The following is an 18,964-nucleotide window of genomic DNA, read 5'->3' as shown; positions in this document are numbered from 1 at the left end:
CAAGTGCGAGTCAGAATCACATCAGTGAAGTTTTCGTACTTATAGGCTAAAGATGTACAGACATCGGAATTTAAATAAAATTGTTTAATTTTACCCTTTTAATACGAAAGCCCTATAGGGCCGTTTATGTTGTGCTTAATAAGAAAAGAGTAGGAAGGTACGTACGTAATATTATCAATAAATTAAAAATATACAGCTCGATAGGTGCGCGAAAAGTTGCAACTTATTACCATGCACGGGCCAAAACGCGGGACACGATGCAAGACGGTGCAGTGAAAGTCTGACACCACCCATTTCTTCCCCGAGGAGGCGGGTGTCCAAGAGGTTCCCGCACGTGTCCTAAGAATAAGAATAGGAATACTGTCCTACTGCCAGAGAGAGGTCTGTTCCCAATTCCCAATCCCAAAATAATGTATATTTCATTATTTTTTATATCGATTAAGTACCGATAAATGTTATTGTTATCAAATAATTAAAGGAGTACCAAGCATAGACGTACGTAAGAGTACCTACATGCTTACTTACATACAAATTAAATTCGCGGCACACGCACGTCAACTTGCCGTTCTCCTTAGACATTCAGTGGACGTACACGAGCTCGACCGCGGCTCCACAGATTTTATTATAACTAATTTATCTCATCGATTACGTCTGGTAATGGCCAACGGCTTATTGAATACGTCTTTTTGTGGCGCCTTTTTATTTGGAGATCGCGTCTAGAGCAGGCGGGACCCCGCCGCGATGGCATCCACGGAATGCCTAAAAGGTGACTCGTGGATAAATTACGGACATTTCTTCCATTTTAACGATTCCCTTTATTATTTAATTTATTTTTATCGTATGTTACACATTTGGCTTATAACAATGTTTGTTTTTGGGTTTCATTAGCATAAAGCTCACGCTGGGGTCGAAAAAAATTGAGTCCCAGCCATTTTAGTTATTTGATGGAATCTATTTTATTCTATGACGGGTGTTGTTCGTTAAAGAGTTTCACGTGTCCATGAGGCAGATAGCGGGATGTCTCAATTTGGTAATTTGTCGGTTTTTATCGTATCTGATGTGACACAATAAAACGATTAATTTATTATTACTCTCGGAGATGATTTCGATAAGTTTATCGCCGGCGCACGCCTCTCCGTCGGACGTTAATTGTTTTATGTAACAAATAATTTTTATTAATTGACCTTTGATGGGACTGATACAGGGAACTCTCAAACATTATGTTGTCATGCGGGATCTGGCAATTTGTCGTAATTAATATAGTTACGGTGGACTGTGGAAGTTAAAAACGATAACGAGAAAAAAAGTTCTTTGTCACTATTCCCGTCAAGTTTTAAATCTGCAAAATCCAAGACATCACAAGTTGACAAAGTTCTTAAAAATCAACGACCTTTTCTATTCCACAAAAAAAAACGTCTACGCACCTTAAACAATAGCTGGTAACATCTTTTGTAATTTGTAATGAAACAAAAAAAAAACAATGTTACGCTCCGTTTTGTGTGGAACAGAATAAGTTGTAAATCATTTGTGTCCTTTTGCGTACAAGTGAAACTATCGTTATTTATGAGGGGTAGTTTGCCCTCGCCTGAGTACACACTAACTTATTTGTTTTACGTGATTTACCGTTTACAACAAACCTTTTACTTCTTAATAATTATAAGTTTTTGTCTAAAAACGCACTACTTGAATTACCGTCAATATTGCCATAATTAATTTCTGTGAGTTGCTATGCCTGCTTTTAGGGACTCTAAGATGAAGATCATTGATTTATTATGAATCTATGAGAAGTAACACGTCTAAATCTAATATATAAAATTCCCGTGTCACGATGTTAGTTACCGTACTCCTCCGAAACGGCTTAACCGATTTTTACCAAATTTTATATGCGTATTCTGTAGGTCTGAGAATAGAACAACATCTATTTTTCATACCCCTAAGTGATAAGGGTTGCTCACACTGAAAAAAAAATATTTTGTTTCTTTGGACGAAATTGTTTGTTTTTTATTTTTTTTGTAATGTGGCACTAAAAATACATACAACTAGAAAAAAAAATCGGCCTAACAACATTTGCTAGGTCAGCTAGTATTTAAGTAAAAGTACCGAAATAATATCAACTTTTTATTTGAGTGGGTGAAATATTAGGATCTTAAAAAATATACCAACATTTTATAACAAAAAATATTTAATAATTGTTTATCTTACATAATAAGTTCAAGTATAATAAAATTAAACCTAGGTAAGAATATTGAATATAAAATGTGTGACTGGTATAATAGAAATAGACTAGCCTCCGAATACTAATACTAATAAAAATAATATAAAAGAGACAGCATGAGTCCTAACGGCGATTTACATTTGAGTGTCATTACATAATTCGGTCATAAGTCTGCATAATAATTTGCGTGTAAAAAACTTCTTATTTGTTTGTAGTGGCTAACTTCAGCGGCAAAACGATGGCTATGTCAATAAATTATTGATATTTATAATTCCCTATTACCACTGAAACTTAAAAAATGGCACATAAAATTAACCTCAATATTTCTGTTCATTAGTAGTTATTATTTTTACACATTTACGCGTAACCTCTTCTATTAAGATTATAGTATAGGCCCTTGAGTTTGAGGAGTTCGTCGTGTGTGCCCATTTCCGCGACCTGTCCATCATTGATGACGCAGATGACGTCAGCATCGCGCACGGTGCTCAGACGATGAGCGATCATGACACATGTACGGCCGGCCTTCGCTGCATCGAGCGCTTCTTGGACGACCTTTAATTAATACAAATAATATGAGTGATTAAGGAAAGACATATTGTAACACTCCCGATTATAGAATCATTCTTATTTGTCTCTATCTAGGAGGTTAATAAATAAATAAATAACCTCTAATGACAATTTTTTTGTGTATATCACCTGAAACTTCTACATCCTGCGTCAAATAGATCAATATCAAGTAAAAGGTACATAATTACTTTGATATTATTTGGTTTTTAGACACTAATATAGCGTTACCTTTTCACTTTCCGTGTCGAGGGCGCTCGTGGCTTCGTCCAGCAGTAACATCTTGGGGCGTCGTATGAGAGCTCTAGCGATCGCTACCCTCTGCTTCTGACCGCCCGACAGTTGCGTGCCTTTAGACCCGATGTTAGTCTCGTAGCCCTGGTTATTAGGAGTAGAGTTTAAATTTATAACAATAAAAATAATTTTTCACTTTCAAAACATATGTTTCCAAAAGGTTATACTTTATAACATGTGGTATCTTATAAACGAGAGTTGTAGAAATAAAACTGCAGTCACCAAAAACAATATATCAATATTCGTCTGAACTTACCAAAGGCAGCGAAGTGATGAAGTTGTGAATGTTAGCTTGCTTGGCCGCGTCGATGATTTCGTCAGCAGTGAGTTTCTGCTCGTTGTTGCCATATGCGATATTCTCGCCGATGGTACGGTCGAACAGTATGGGCTCCTGCTGCACGAAGCCAATCGCTCTTCGCGAATCTACCAGCCGCAGTTTCGTGAGAGGCACGCCGTCTTGAGCCTGGTGGAAAACAAAAGTCGAGCTTTGTACAAATAAAATATTTGGCCTTCATCATCATCATCAGCCCATATTCGTCCACTGCTGGACATAGGACTTCCTGATGGATTTTGGTTGTCGCCCTTCGGGTAATACGAATTGTACGCAATACACGGGATTGGGTTAAGTCCGTAGTTTGGTCAAGCGAAGAAAGCAAGACTTTAAACCTACCAATGTTACTCGACTTATTAGTGAAATTTACCAGATGTGTTCACCTCTACTAAGATAGTAAGATTTTTTCTTTTTATTTATGGAAAGATATAACTTACCACTATACCCGATTCGGGGTCGTAGTATCTCTCCAACAGCTGTATGACGGTACTCTTGCCGCAGCCGCTGGCTCCCACCAGCGCGAGCGTCTTCCCTCTCTCAATCTCCAAGTTCAAGCTCTTCAGCACTTGCACCATCGGACGAGTTGGGTATCTGAACTGCACGTTCTGTAGACTTGCCTCACCAGTTCCTTTCTAAGAAACAAAAAGTCATCGGAATATGCTATAAAACTTATTGTAACTTCACTATGGAAATTCTGAAGGAAGATAGGAAAAACAAAAATTCAACTCACAAAGTTGGGATAAGCTGGTTGTGCGGGGTCAGTGATCTTGGACTGACGGTTCAGCAGGTGGATAACACGCCCCGCCGCCTTGATACCCTTTTGGAAGTTCGGTGCAAAGGCAAACGCCTGCGCAGCCGATGAAGCACCCATGAGCAGAGCTTGAGCTGACCTGTAAGACGACGATACCAAATTTAAAATTTTACTAGCTTACTAAGGTATAGAACGCTACCTGCTGAATACTGAATCGTAATACCTAAGCAAAAATGTTGTTGGAGAACGGAAAAAATACCATTTTCTCCCAAACGGTTTGTTACCAATCAGAAGTTGTGGAAGCGAGACGCCACTCCATGCCCTTTTAAAGTGCCATACTACTTAAACCAAATCAATAAGCCCGCTTCGAGAGGTGTATACGGTGCCAGAACTTACTTGAAAACAACAGAGTAATCGAGTCCCTCATTAACAATAAGTGTTCCTCCGTAGTAAAGGGACGATGCTATGACAAAGTTGAATATTCCTCTGGAGAGCCCGAAGACGATGCCTCTCCAGTGAGTGGACCGCTTGGCGACGATCAAGGCTGGGAGCAGCTGCTTAGCGTACTCTTTGCGGAATGTGTCTTCCCTGCCCAGGGATGCGACGGTGCGGACGTTGGCGACTGCCTCTACGGCTATCTGGAAGTCATGGAAGCTTTGTTATTTACCAGCATGATGTAGAAATGTTAAAAACTCATTTTACTATATACGATATGAAATAGGCAGCTGGTACTACTGGAACTTTAGTCAAGACTGTAAGAACGTTATTTTGCGAAATGATAGCAAAAAATTAACCTATATTTCCATTGCAGTCTTTTTAAGCTCGCTCAGCTTATAAATATGTTAAGTATGATTTAAAGAAACTTAAAATTTACCTTTGAGCTAGCTTCCATAGTTTTCGCTGTTCCAGCAGACTCAGCGTAGGTCATTCTTCCTTGTTTATAGAGGACGAAGGTGATGATCGGTACGAAGGTCAGGGCGACTAAACCAACTCGCCACTCGTAGCTCAGGGACAAGACTAAAGCGAAGCCAAATGTGCCCACTGCCTGGAGTACTGTGCCGATTCTTTGTCCAGTTGCCTAAAATACAAAACACATTGTTAATTTTAGCTTTTTTAAAAGACTCAGATCTCAGAGGTTTTGAAGAAAGTTATCAGTAATTTAATTATTTCGTTTCGGTTTTCGGTTCTCTCTGTGCATTTTAAAACGTAAAACGTATAACCAATTTGAAATAAAAACTCTGAGCCAAATTTGACCATATCACGTTATATTAATACAAAACCGCTTAACTTAGTCCGAAGTTATGAGGCTACAAATAAAAAAAAATCGACGAATTGAGAACCTTCTCCCTTTTTATTTCGGTTGAAAAAGGAGTGCGTCCTTATTTTACTGTTTACCCCGAAGGTTTATGTCATTGTAAGAGTTTTAATGTAGTGTAAGTATACATTACCCCTTGCACGGCAGCTGCTTCACCAGACAAGCGTGCGCAGAGTGCCCCTGTCGAATTGTTCTTGTCGTCATAAAACGCAACTTCTTGTTCAAGCAACTTTTGGAACATTTGTTTTCGGAGCCGTTCTGTCAGGTATTCTCCAGCTATACCGTATAAGAACACCTGGTGATAAGAAAGAAATTTTTGAAATATGATGACGTAAAATATTGTAAAGAATATTTGTAATTCAGGGTTGGCAATCGTATTGTAGATGTATAGTATGATTACGTTACATCTCCGTAAGAGCGATCGTAAGCTCCATCACAGAGGTCTGCGAACGCCCTGGAATGAGCGCAGAAGGCACCTGGAGGTAGTTACCTACAGACAATGAACTTATTTGGGCCTAGAAAAGAAAGAGCTCAGTAACCAGTGCGTTCTCTATAAGTGTAGAAGAAGATTTTCTTAAGTCTTACCACTATGAAATTCGTGATCCCAGAGAAAACGCCGATGCCAACAAAAATCAGAGCATATCTTCTCACTGATTCCAGAATTTCGTCTTCATCCGGGCCAGAGAGAACCTGAAATTAAAAACTTTGTTATTATTTTGAGAGCAGAATTTAAAAGTTTTTAAAGAGAATTTCGGCGATTTGATCAACAATAGCGCCCGGAAAAACATAGCTCGTCCTTAGGCTGAGGTTGCTTAATCAAGCCATCAATCCTCTATACCTACCGTTATGTACAGGACGAAAATTTCTATCAAAGAGACAGACGGTACCAGAAAGTACTTACACCTATGAAATCTCCGAAGATGACAGCGAGGAGGGGCATCGCGAAGCCACTCAATAGAGAGCAGATGCTGGCAACAGTCACACACTTCCACTCCGGTTTGTTGAGCTTCAGCACAGTTGTGAACGGAACGTCTGGAGCGGCCTCGTCATCTTCTTCGGCATCCTGCCAAAGAGACAATAGAACTTATTTCTAGTTACTTACAGCTCACTCAAAGTTGACAAAGGCAAAGAGTCAGCAAAGTCAAAAACAGGTCACAATTTTTTTCTTTTTATTGGCCTTTTTGTCAAACACTGTCTTGGTAAATACTTTTTGGAGCATACATTTAGTGCCCAACTAAATTAAACGAAAAAAAACAAACTTTTGGTTTTTTTTTCGCACATTTTCGTCATCGATCTTAAAGTTTGAGTTTTCTATTAACTATAGCTATTTAAAATTATTTATAAATAAATGAGCCTATGAAGCTATCTTGTAGTCAATTCAAATTCCTTTTTTGCTGTCGTTTTAGCTATTGGTGATATTTTAATGAATATAAGTATCAGTTCACTACATTTTGAAATAAATTCGTATAACTTACGGCAGCACTTGTGAAAACTTCATCTTCATCGTCCTTTTCACTTCTTACCGATGCTTCACGGGTCAAACCTTTAGACTCTGAAAATCATTTGGTACCCTTTAATCTTACAAGTCAAAGACTAAATAAATAAACTTCAACTCCTACCATAAAAAATCGTTACAGAAAATCAGATTGTTTCGTAATTATCTTTCGATCTCTTTTAAAAACAATGAGATTACAGACATATTACAGTCTGTATCTGTCAGATCTGGATATGATTCATACTGCAAACCGAGGAGCTGTACAAAAAACACCATTTCAATCGCTTTCTTACTGTGTACGTAATAGGTATGCCATACTAACAGAAAGCATACACCTAAGAGTCAAGAAAATAAAGTTCATCGATTCCTCAAATATGTAAATACCTGTATTTTCCTCGGCACCCAAGTTCTGCAGCATCACCATGTCATAGTAGTGTCCCTTCTGCTTCATGAGGTCGTCATGGCTTCCGCATTCTACCACGTTGCCGCTCTTGAACACGTATATTACGTCCACGTTCCTGATAGTTGATAATCTGTGCGCTACTACGATTGTAGTGCGACCTTCTTGAGCCTGCAACAAATTTAACAGTTTAGCTTCCTTAGAATTAGAAAATTCGTTCTTTGGCCATTGGAAATACAGTTCTAGGAACCGTTTGAAAGTACTTTAAACTGAACTGTCAAACTTGTATAAAATGCTGATACTAGACAACAGATCTATGGAAATTCATCAAACGAACTTAAATCACGAGTACGATCAAACATTTACGTCAAATTAAAAATTACGTATGAAGTCAAACTTGTTCAATATTCTCAATATGAAATACATGCATGAAATAAATTACTGTCTCTAAGTAACTTACTCTGTCAAGTGCTTTCTGTACTTTAGCTTCTGAGGATGTATCGAGCGCGCTGGTCGCCTCGTCCAACAGTAAGATCTTTGGGTTCCGGACTAACGCACGTGCGATGGCAATGCGCTGTTTCTGACCTCCTGATAATGAAGCTCCTCTCTCGCCGACGAGTGTGTCGTAACCCTAAATTTTTTTTAATTTTATTACTTACAAGTACTTTTATCGCGGGCGTGGAAAAGAGATGTTGCTTTACGCCATGTATAGCGCCACAGACATACCAATGGGATTTTTAAACGTGAAGGTAGACTCTCTAATCTATTAGAACAATGAATCAAAAACACTAAGGTATTTAGTTATTTTTATCTGACCCTGTGTAAACTTTACCATAATTGTTAACCCTTTGCATATTTAAATCACTTCAAACCGAAAAATGAGATCCAGTTTTCTTAGCTCATAATATGTAAGTATCAAATGAATGTCCTGGTTAGGTACCTTGGGCAGTTTCATAATAAAGTGGTGAGCGTTGGCCTGACGCGCGCATTTCTCGATCTCCTCGTTGCTGGCGTCCTCGCGTCCGTAACGGATGTTCTCCCGGACTGTGGTGTTGAAGAGTACGGGCTCCTGACCCACGAGACCGATCTGGTCTCGCAGCCAGCGTACTTGCAGGTTGCGGACATCGTGACCATCTACAGCAACCTGAAATAATGAATTAAGAATAAGGAATTTTTAGTTTTAGTTTGTCCTTTCTGAAAAAAAGTTTTTTGGCTGACGTCACCACGCCATAACCCAACGATAAACATTTGTGTAATCCACGCATGCTTGTTCTAATTCTGGGTGTTTCTGTGTACATGATTTGAATGTTTGTGAAACTCCCGAGACACAAGGATTAAATTCCTTACTGCGGGAGTTGTAATTATAAAAAGGAAAAGTTGACTTTCAGTATTCAATAAGTTTGGCAGAACTATGAATGAGTAACTTCCAAGTATACTTACGGAACCATCAATGACGTCGTAGAACCTGGAGATCAGCTGTATGATGGTGGACTTGCCGCAGCCGGAGTGACCTACCAGCGCTACTGACTGGCCTCGCTGTACGCTTATGCTCACGCCTTTTAGTACCTGAAATGTTTTCGGTTATACTAAACTACGAACACTATAAAGACAGGTTTCGTTTCGAATTCAAATAGCAGCAAAAGCATTTTTGAAATTTGCTGTGATAAAAAAACTGTAATTGTACAAGTCCATCTGGCCTTTGAGAATGTTTCATGGCAATTGATTATGAAAATTACTATGCACTTTCTGTCGTCATAAATTCATAAATCCTCCCGTAAATTCAAAATCTGTTTACTTGTACCGATTACCAAATATGAAATCGAAGTAATCTTGGTTATCCAGATTTAGGTATAGGTATGAATTACTAAGCTTGATTTCATGATACCTTTAGTTGAGGTAATTATGCCATACGGTTAAAGACGTTATCTTTCTAAAATATCCAACTAAGTATATAAGTTGCAAATAAACGTTTAATCATGGTGACAATATTAAACGAAATCTAATACTTACATTTATAAACGAGATAAGAATAATCTCCTCATTTTTTATTATGACATGCTTATAAGTACATGATTGTTTTCCGTGATGAGTACTTGTTTACTGCTTATAGGTACGATAATAACATAACATTTACGAATTTGAAGTTAAGTGCAGGAACACAGTTTTCTTCCAGCTTACCTTTGGCAGTCACAAGCCAATAAAAGATGAGCCATACTTCTTTATCATTATCCTAATTTAATATTTGCATTATAATTACATATTTAATTATACTCTTAATGATAATTTGATTAACACAAATATTTTCAGAAAATTTTGACACAACAAGAAAGGCAACCAACAATGCAGCGCTTTATTTCCAGAAGTCTAAACCGATCACTAATTATTCTTATATACCACTGACAAGCGATGCAAAAAAAACTTGAAGAAACCTGCATTCTATAATTGGTATCTATAACCAACAATTCGTTGTGAGCCAGCGTTATGATCAATGCTCTTCTTGCCAATAAGGGAAGAGTGATAAATGTATAGCATCATTTCTAACTCAGTATTTAATATGTTAAATAAACTTACAGGAACATCGGGCCTCGACGGGTAGTGGAACACAACGTTCTTCAGCTCGATGCTACCATCAATAGACGCAGGAGCTGTTCCCCTATTCATCAGCGGGTTGATGGTTGGAACATTGTCTATCATGTTGAAGATCTGTGCTCCTGCCCCCCGAGCGACACCGAACACCTCCATCAACGTCGACGATATACCGAAGTTAGCAGACCCCGTCATCACACCGAAGAATACCTGAGAAAAGCAAATAATGAGAAGTTAAGATAAGATAATAACCAGATGATTGTATTTGTTCTCGCATTTAATCAACTCGTTTGGATTAACTACGCTTTGTAGTTTAACTACAGTTTGAAATTAAAACGATCAGTTTCATTACATAACGATCTGCTCTCAAACAATATCATACCATCTAACATAACCCTCGTTTTATTTTTGTTCAATTCAATTTGGTATGGGCGAAGTGGGGATCGCTCTTGCCCAGCTTTGGGACATTTACTGGCTCATTATTATTATTCAATAACATAAATTAGGTTGTACTGAAATGTATTGCAATTCCCTTACAGCAGTTTCATTTATCGCAGTGCTTTACTTAATCTGCCTGTCCGAGCATGTAGGTCCATTGACTCTAACTGAAGGTCTTCTAGTTTCTCAAGATCTACGTTTCGCAATTCCAAAAAACGTTAGCAATAGAAAAACCAAATGAGTTAGCAGAGTTAGATAATATTTCTAGGCCACACGGGTAACCTTGTTGGTATCGCATTATAATGTAGTCTTATCTTTATACGCTTATATTTCCTTATCCTAATCATTCGGCAACTATTGAGTGATTAAGTATTTTGGTACTAGAATGCCAATTCTATGATCAACGTAACGAATTGAAAATTGGCAAAAATTAAAGATTTGAAATAATGAGAGAGATTGTTAATTCAATCTTTTATAACTTCTCGATCTTCTGACTGGTAAAATTCGATAGCCGAATGGTAAAAGACACCACTCGGTTAAATACTATGCTGATCCTGGGTGTTTTTGTACCGTTACTTCAATGTAAAACCTCAGAGATACAAGGATTCATTTCCATTATGCGGGATTCGTTTCTTCAGGTGATTTTGAAAATTCTGTTACTACCAGAAATAAAAAATAATTGTGAGTGGCAAATGCTACTTATTCAGGTAAAATCTTTACCGCCCAAATTAGTGGGCAATCTAGATTTAAGAAATCCTCTCTTAATAAAGATATCTTTGATCAAATAAGAATTCGTTTTTAAACGATTAAGATCATGCCGTAAGATTTTATAGCAATCAATTCGCCTCGAATATTCTCATAATTAAGTACAAATATTTATCTGTTCACGAAATATTACCGAAGACTGAAATTGATTAGATATAGGCGCCCTAAAGATATGAGAATATTATCTGTCGTCGTCAGTTCAAGGTGAATGTCTACTTTTCTTTGTCTAAAAATTATAATTTTTCCTTCAATAGTGATTAAGTTTTTTTTGCAAATATGCAAGCGTGGATGACCAGCTAAATTGTCTTTTTGTTAATCCATGGACTTCAAGCAAAGTCCAGAATTTTATCAAAATCTTTTTCGTGGTTAAGCCTTTAAGTGGCTGCGCGAAACTGATAGACAGAATGACTTTCATATTTCATAATTTGAGTTTTTGGGAAGAATATTTTTTTACGGATAAACTTACAGCAATCATGGTAGAGACGTCGTAGTCATCAGTTTGCATAAGCTGGTACCCGAACCAGAAGGAAAGAGCGTAGGCGCAGAAGATGCAGAAGAAGAGCAGTCCCATCGCCAACCCGTTGAACAGACCTGAAATGTAGCTCATATGTAACTCGTGATAGGAATCATTGTTGCTTGATAGAATAACAAGGAAGGGAAAAGGCGACAATATTTTGAAATAGATTTGCGCGTAAGCGAACGTGGTTTTTTTACGTATTATATCCTGGGATATAATCCTGGGACAACTCACACACGGTTATCTGATCCCAAGCTAAGCAGAGCTTGTGTTATGGTAACCAGACAACTGATAAACTTACTTATATATTTCTAAATACATACATAATATAGATAAATTACACCCAGACACAGAACAAATGATCGTGCTCATCACACAAACATTTGTTCTGGGTGGGAATCGAACCCACGACCTCCGGTATAGCAGTCAGGGTCACTCACCACTAGACCAACAGGCCAGTCAAATATTGCACTTCCACTGTTTCTTTGGTAACGAAGCTTTAACATGTTTAGTAAGTTGTGCAATTTGTTGCGCGTCAAATGATGCATAGTGGTTTGAGGAATTACTGTCCAAAAGCCGATGCGGTCTATTCTACGATGTAGGCACAGTAACATTCATCTAAATCATTAGAACCTTTAATAGAATTCGAAAGTAAAAGCTGAGATATGAGATATTAAGATTTTTCTTGGTGCAATACAAAGGATTTTGTCCAATACTAGCTGTTGCCCGCGACTTCGTCAACGTGGTTAGAATTCGAACCAGTAGTTCCTGAAATTAGCGCGTTCAAACAAACAAACAAACTCTTCAGCTTTATTCACAAAGCTCCCAGTTAAGGCCAAATATATCTGGTAAATTGATTGACTGGTTTCGTAGATTGACAAAGTTTTACCTTTCTTAATGTTGATTTTCCTCGCATCCTTCAGATGTTCATCGTATCTCATGGTTTCCTGGTTCTGTCCGCTAAAGGCGTATACTGTACGTATAGCTGATATAACCTCTTCAGCAATAGTACCAGCCTTTCCTGAAGCTACGGCTTCTTTTTTGGAGAGCCTTGAAGCCACCTGTTAAAGGAGACGGTTCTACAGTCCCATGCTTGTGAAAACTTAATCTTATGTCGACTAAAGTTAAACTATCATACAATTGTTGGTTCTGGGTGGGCATAAAATCCACGCACTCCTGTTTAGTCAGTGTCGCCAACTACTGTGCCAAAAGGGAACCTACAACTAGTCTGTTAAGGCAGCTGTTACAGTTAAAGTATTTAGGATGGATAGGATGTTTTTCTATGCCGCATAAAGACTTTCTAACGTCTTATTATCAACAACCTGATAAAATTGTACATGATCAGTGCACATCCTTAATTCATCAGGAGCCAGTATTATTTAGTCACAATACGAGTTTGCTATTTAAGAAATTATTTGCCTGTCTAATGATAACAGTGACGACTTGATCAATAGAGTACTGGTAGTATTAGTAGTAGCTTAAAGCTTCCTAAACACCAGATCATCATCAGATCGTGACGTCCTAAAATGATGAAATAGATTAATCATATCTTCATTACCTAAAAGAGTTAGCACGAAAGATACATTGCGAGTCCCATTTTGATAGGTGAGTAATTATCGTTAAATCCATATCTGTATCATTAAAAACAAGTGTGTTTATATCATGCCATTAACAACGTAGTGTTTTAGCATCGCACGCGAGATTAGACTATCAGGAAAAGTATTCCTATAGTCCTTAGTCATTCAGATAAGTACCTGCAGCTGGTAGAGACGTCATTGTCCTAATTAACATTTACGTTCAAATATTTCTTCAGGTATATCGAAATAGCAAGTGATAAATAAATTTTGTCTGTTTCGTTCACCTCTGCTATTATCTATTATTGGAAACTTAAATACTTATGTTCGATATTATCAAAAAATTACATTCATGTGTTATTAATCACCAGTTACATGATTCAATAAATTTTAATTTTTTTAATACGATTTTGTAATCTATTCTCCTGAAAGCTTACTGCTAAAACTTTATACAACTAACAAGTTAAATGATAGTTAAAATTCCGACACTGATGGTTTCATAGAAACTGGCTAAAGGAAACAAACCAGTTGGGTCACAAATATACACCCATCAAGAAGTTAGTGACTTTAACAGTCAACCTGGTGATGGAATACGTACAAACAGCTGACCGTAAGTTATAGGGTCTGCGTGTAGTTCCATTATCAGGTCATAAAGTTCCATTTGTAACCTCTTGGTCCGAAAGTCTAAAAATGTAGTAAATAATCTTACCAGTCCTGCCACACCCACGAGTGTCATAGTGACCGGGAATGATATGAGGCACAGGAGAGCGAGCTTCCAGCCCTTAACGAGAGCCATGATCACTGAACTTATGAACGAAGCTTGGTAGAAAATGAAGGTTGCCAACTTCTCGCCTATTCCGTCTTCGAGCTTCACAACGTCGCTGAAAACAAAAGGCATTCAATACGGAACTCTCACACTCATGCCAGTCATGCAAGACGTCTTACGCTAAATTTGAGCAAATATTTGAGAAAAAACCCCTTTGAAAATCAAAATATTAACAAGGATACCAATTTCATTCTAAGACAAACTTGGTATTTCGTGTTTGGCCTGCAAAATACAAAATGCATTTATAGTACTGGAACTCATTAAAAGTATTTGTTTAGCCTATTAATACTAATATCTATTTTTTCTTTCAAATTCAGGAAATTTTGCAAGTTTATTATGTAATAGTATGTTTTTGCAGTGTTGTAATGATGATGAAATTTGATAAAGAGATTTAGGCTTTTTCTATTGATGATGTCAATAAATTGTAGTTCCTGGTGACATGTAAAACCTTAGGGAAAAACCTTATATATTGCGTGTCTGGTAGGTATCATACTGATAGTCTTTACAATAATATTTACTAAACACTGATGGAAACTTACCTGTTTATTTTAGACGCTATGTCACCATTTTTGTGGATATCAAAGTATCCAAAGTCCTGATTCAGAGCTGCTTTCAAATATTCCTGTCGTATGACGTATACCTGAAATAGTATGTCTAAATGTAGATTCTATTTTTAGAGGCTTATGACTCAAAGTCCAAGGGCAGTATTTCGAAGAACCATTGTTCCAGTAATAGAAGACGATAAAGCTATTTTATATTTGTACATGGGAAGTAAACTATGTTCGACCTTAAGGCTTTTGAGGGATCCAGTTCCAGTAACTATATCAGTGTAGAAGGTACTGAGCTCCACCAAGTTTTAATATGACAGGATGAGAGTGCTTTGAGGAAAAGTCTTACGCCTTTAAATCGGCAACTTTAATTTGTGGAGGATTTAACATTGAAGGGGAAACAAAGAAAAAACGGTCTAAAAACAAAACACACCTGGTTATAAGCCGCTATGTTCATTAACGTAGTGGCTGCGTATGACAACACGATCAGTAAAGCTCCGGTGATGGAATTATAGATTGCGAACCAAAGTAAGTCTTGCATAAACTGGTCTGTATTCGGTGCACCTTCCCACACTGACCTCCCGTACTCTACCATAGCTTCGAGTAGGAAGGCCAACAATAGTGTGTTGATAGGCGTAGAACAGGCAGCAATCATGGAAAATATTATCGCGAAAAACATGAAGCATTTGTCCATTGTGGTCGCAAATCGGAACTGAAAAAAAAGATATAATTGTATATTTCATGTAACGTTCTTTACGGTTTTTTTCTCCGTATTGAATATTTGAATCAAATGAAAGGCTAGAAGATGGCTAGAGGGCTTAATACCGCGCGTTTTATAGGAATTATTATATTATTTATTGCAGTGTTGGAAGGAAGATGCCGCTGTTTGCCGTGTAGCAATGTTAAGACGTGGCGTTAACCATCTCATGTTTCCCCGGTCGCTGTTTAACGAATCGCTATACATTGACATACATCGAACAAATGTGGAAGACGTTGCAAGGCACTTTAAGTTTAGTCAGTAGAGTCTGACACAACCCTCTTTCTTCCCCAATTCCTTTGCATATTTGGAATCCCTCGCCAAAAACAAAAAAGGCATACTAATATTTTTTCTAATTTTACATTTTGATTTTATTCTGGTTTATACCTTTTGCCTCCAAAACGTTGATACTTCTTCAGATGTGACGGTCACGGTCACTGATAAAACTCGAAGCGATCGATGTTATGAGTTCGTATATTTGTATGTACGTACCTACATAATAAGCTTTGCTTTCGATATAAAATTTAATGGCGCGGAAAGGGATGAGTAAAAAAATTCTAGCATACAAAACTTTTGGCACAGGCCTCTTCCCATAAAAGGAAAGTTTGAGCATGGATCACCACGTTAGCTCACTGCTGGTTGGTGATTTTATATTTTACTACTTGGAATCTTTTCCTTACGATATTTTACTTCACCGTTTCTTTGGTTCGGGGTAAAAAGTACTTATACTAGACAATAAACGGGTTCTATAAAAATATGAATCTTCGTATGAAACTTTGGGTTTGCCTTACAAATATTTAATAAACTTACCAACGTAATAAATGATATACTCGGGACTTCATCGTCTTTTTCTTCCGGTTCTGAATTTCTGCAACAATATGATTATGTTAATGACGCAGGGCTTACGAAAATCAACTCTATGACTTTAACATATGGTCCATAGTTGTTTAACTTCTTTGATGATGTGGTATCGACACCGTTCTATCAAAGATCGTAATTTCCATAGAAATCTAAATAATTACCTTATTATTTAGATTTCTATGGTCCTTTTGCAATTTGTCGTGTATTGAGTATAGTTAAATGATCAAATCAATGTGTTATGTTTCGGAAGGGGTCCTATTAACAACTACGCATTATGGTTGACAAAGACTGCTCCTCTTTCAAAGTATTTTTTACAATCGTGGACGTCAATGAGAGCCCAAATGTATGGTATGCCCGAATAAGTTACCGGTGCCCGGTACACAAAGGGCGAAATAACGAACATAGGTGAACATCATCCTAAAGTGACCTAGGCTCAAATGTATGGAAATTACATTTAGTTTTGATAACTCGCGTGACTTAAACCTGTCTTGTACATAGTTTAGATCATTTTCTAGAGGTGTCAGTTCTCCGGAAGGGCAAGAAGTTGGAACTCAAATAACATAGTGCAGAACATGTGTGTTACGCCAGACAGTTTAACAGTGGGTAGTTAGATCTAGAAAACTTTGTCTTCTTTTAGGAAAATAAGCTTCTTATACAAAACGTTGCAGTATTAGTAAAAGGGGATAACTCTCTCGACTCTTCAAATAACTTGCTAGTGGGTTTTTCCAAATAATGCCTTACATGGAAATGCTGCAAAGTTCAACATCTGTACGTTTACGTAATTTCGCATTATTTTTAAAATAGCTTTCGCTCTAAGTAATGTAATCCTTTCGTAGAAGGCTTTTCACAAATATTCTAGTTACGTGCACATTGACACACAGACTTAGGACAAACATTCGAGGGTCACATAAAGGCTTTTCCAACGCGGGGATCGAACCAGCGATGTGGTGCAGCAAACACTATTACCAAAAGCAAAACAACACATTTTCTTAAAGTGCATATTTTTCTATCATTAAAATTTGTTAGTGTAATAAGGACCTTGTCATTTTTACGCGCTCTTTTCTAGAAATCTATTTTCGTTCCATTCAGCTTTTAGGAACACATTTTTGTACATTACTTCGTCTTTCTCATAACTCCGTGTATTGGTTGAATATCGATCATACAATTACAGGGCAACATTATATCTATGTGCTAAGTGCATCGGGATTTTGAATTAAATCTTGAAAATCGAATCTATTGAAATGTTTTGTCAAAATGACCTATGCCCGGAAATATTTATGGGTCGCCTAATAAATGAATAACAGGAGATAGACCTCTTTCAAGCCACAATGAACAGTTTGCAATACATTTATAACATTCATTTTTAGGGTCAGGTTGACAATAAATAAGTATTGCTTATTATTATCAGCCAGTATCTTTATGGATACTTATAAAAATGAATTAGCCATATACTGATGACGGAACTATTAAAAGAAAATAAGTGTTTTCTTGTTTATGATATGCTATAAGATTTTCTTGGTGCTAAGCTCCACGGTCAGATTACTGTGATATCAAGATTTAATATTGTCTCAATAATGCAATTGTTATCAATCTGAACATATATGCACATCACATAATGAGCTATAGAATCAGAAAAATCAAACAAAATGTACAAATGTAATGCAAACTCAACAAGAATTTATCTAATGTAAAATTAGTATTATTTATGTCACGTAGGTATTTGATAAGAACACATTTTTTGTTTCAATATAATCGCCGAAAATTGCGTCAGTAGGTTACTAGTGAACCGATAAACATGCCAGCGTCACTCAAAATGTGGCACGGGTATTTTTATCCCTACGGTTAAGGTAACACCCAAACATCTGTGGACTACACTTCGTCTAAAACTCGCGATGAGATCATTTTAATCAACCGTAGACGATGTATTTGTACACTTTATATTGCTCCAATTATACGCTACACATTGTTGGACTAATATAATATAACTGGTGCGTGTGTCTTATGTGAGTTGCCGATCAATTGAAGCAATTCACGTTCAGTGCCATTCGTGTTTGGGGTTCCGTTTCCATGGTGACCACTCGTGTTGTTTTTGTGTATATTGTGTCGCATGCGAGCAGGCAGTGTCAGTGCAGATATTATCAAAACAAACTTACGTGTCAACGTTTTGATCCTTCGTAAATTCTCCTTTGTCGAGGTCTGGTATTCTGTGGCGAATATCCGTGTCTCCAGGTTTTTGCTTCCACCCATTCTCGGAATCCTTCATTGTGAATAATTATATTCGATCAATCAATAAGAAAAAAGAAACTACACTACGTCGAAATTTAAGTGTTAAATAATCATTTTAACAATGTCAATAAAGTAAATATAATATTGTGCGTAACGTTTATACTCGGTTTGTTCCGATCACGACTAACGTATCCATGATACGTTATCAATTTATCAGTTCGATAACACATGTAAAGACAGAGCTAAACCACAATCCGTTTGCAGGAAGTGTATTCTGTGAGAAGCGTTACATGTGCGTCAAGAGGCGGCAAGTTCCCCTGAAGCGGGAAAGCTACAAATAGTCTGAAAGTCGCTACTGTGTAGTACGGTACTACGTTGTAGTGATGTAACGTGTGTTAGATTATTCATACTCGCGCATAAGAATATTCCAGAATTCTAATCGGATAGGCATATTTTTTCTTATCACCAGTTCAAAGCAATAATTATTGTTCTCATCCTCCT

At 37.3% G+C, this 18,964-nt stretch overlaps 1 protein-coding gene across 1 annotated transcript; it reads right to left on the bottom strand.

Moving 5' to 3' along the window:
• Window positions 1–2,304: 2,304 nt before the first annotated feature.
• LOC113492698 (multidrug resistance protein 1A) lies at window positions 2,305–18,663 on the bottom strand. Its single transcript, XM_026870299.1, has 23 exons — window positions 18,391–18,663; window positions 16,187–16,244; window positions 15,053–15,331; window positions 14,611–14,711; window positions 13,955–14,126; window positions 12,561–12,732; window positions 11,621–11,745; window positions 9,937–10,161; window positions 8,806–8,931; window positions 8,306–8,509; window positions 7,826–7,996; window positions 7,350–7,536; window positions 6,946–7,022; window positions 6,372–6,533; window positions 6,056–6,160; window positions 5,604–5,765; window positions 5,030–5,233; window positions 4,552–4,793; window positions 4,135–4,294; window positions 3,842–4,036; window positions 3,330–3,536; window positions 3,011–3,157; window positions 2,305–2,767 (listed from the first exon to the last, which is right to left on the bottom strand). The coding sequence occupies exons 1-23, from the start codon at window positions 18,498–18,500 to the stop codon at window positions 2,573–2,575; spliced, it is 3,786 nt and encodes a 1,261-aa protein (XP_026726100.1). The 5' UTR covers window positions 18,501–18,663; the 3' UTR covers window positions 2,305–2,572.
• Between the last annotated feature and the right edge of the window lie 301 nt (window positions 18,664–18,964).

The sequence above is a fragment of the Trichoplusia ni genome, chromosome 4 (assembly GCF_003590095.1).
Source record: "Trichoplusia ni isolate ovarian cell line Hi5 chromosome 4, tn1, whole genome shotgun sequence".
Taxonomy (NCBI): domain Eukaryota; kingdom Metazoa; phylum Arthropoda; class Insecta; order Lepidoptera; family Noctuidae; genus Trichoplusia; species Trichoplusia ni.
Note: the sequence above shows the minus strand (reverse complement) of the source record. Positions and strands in the feature narration are given on the sequence as shown.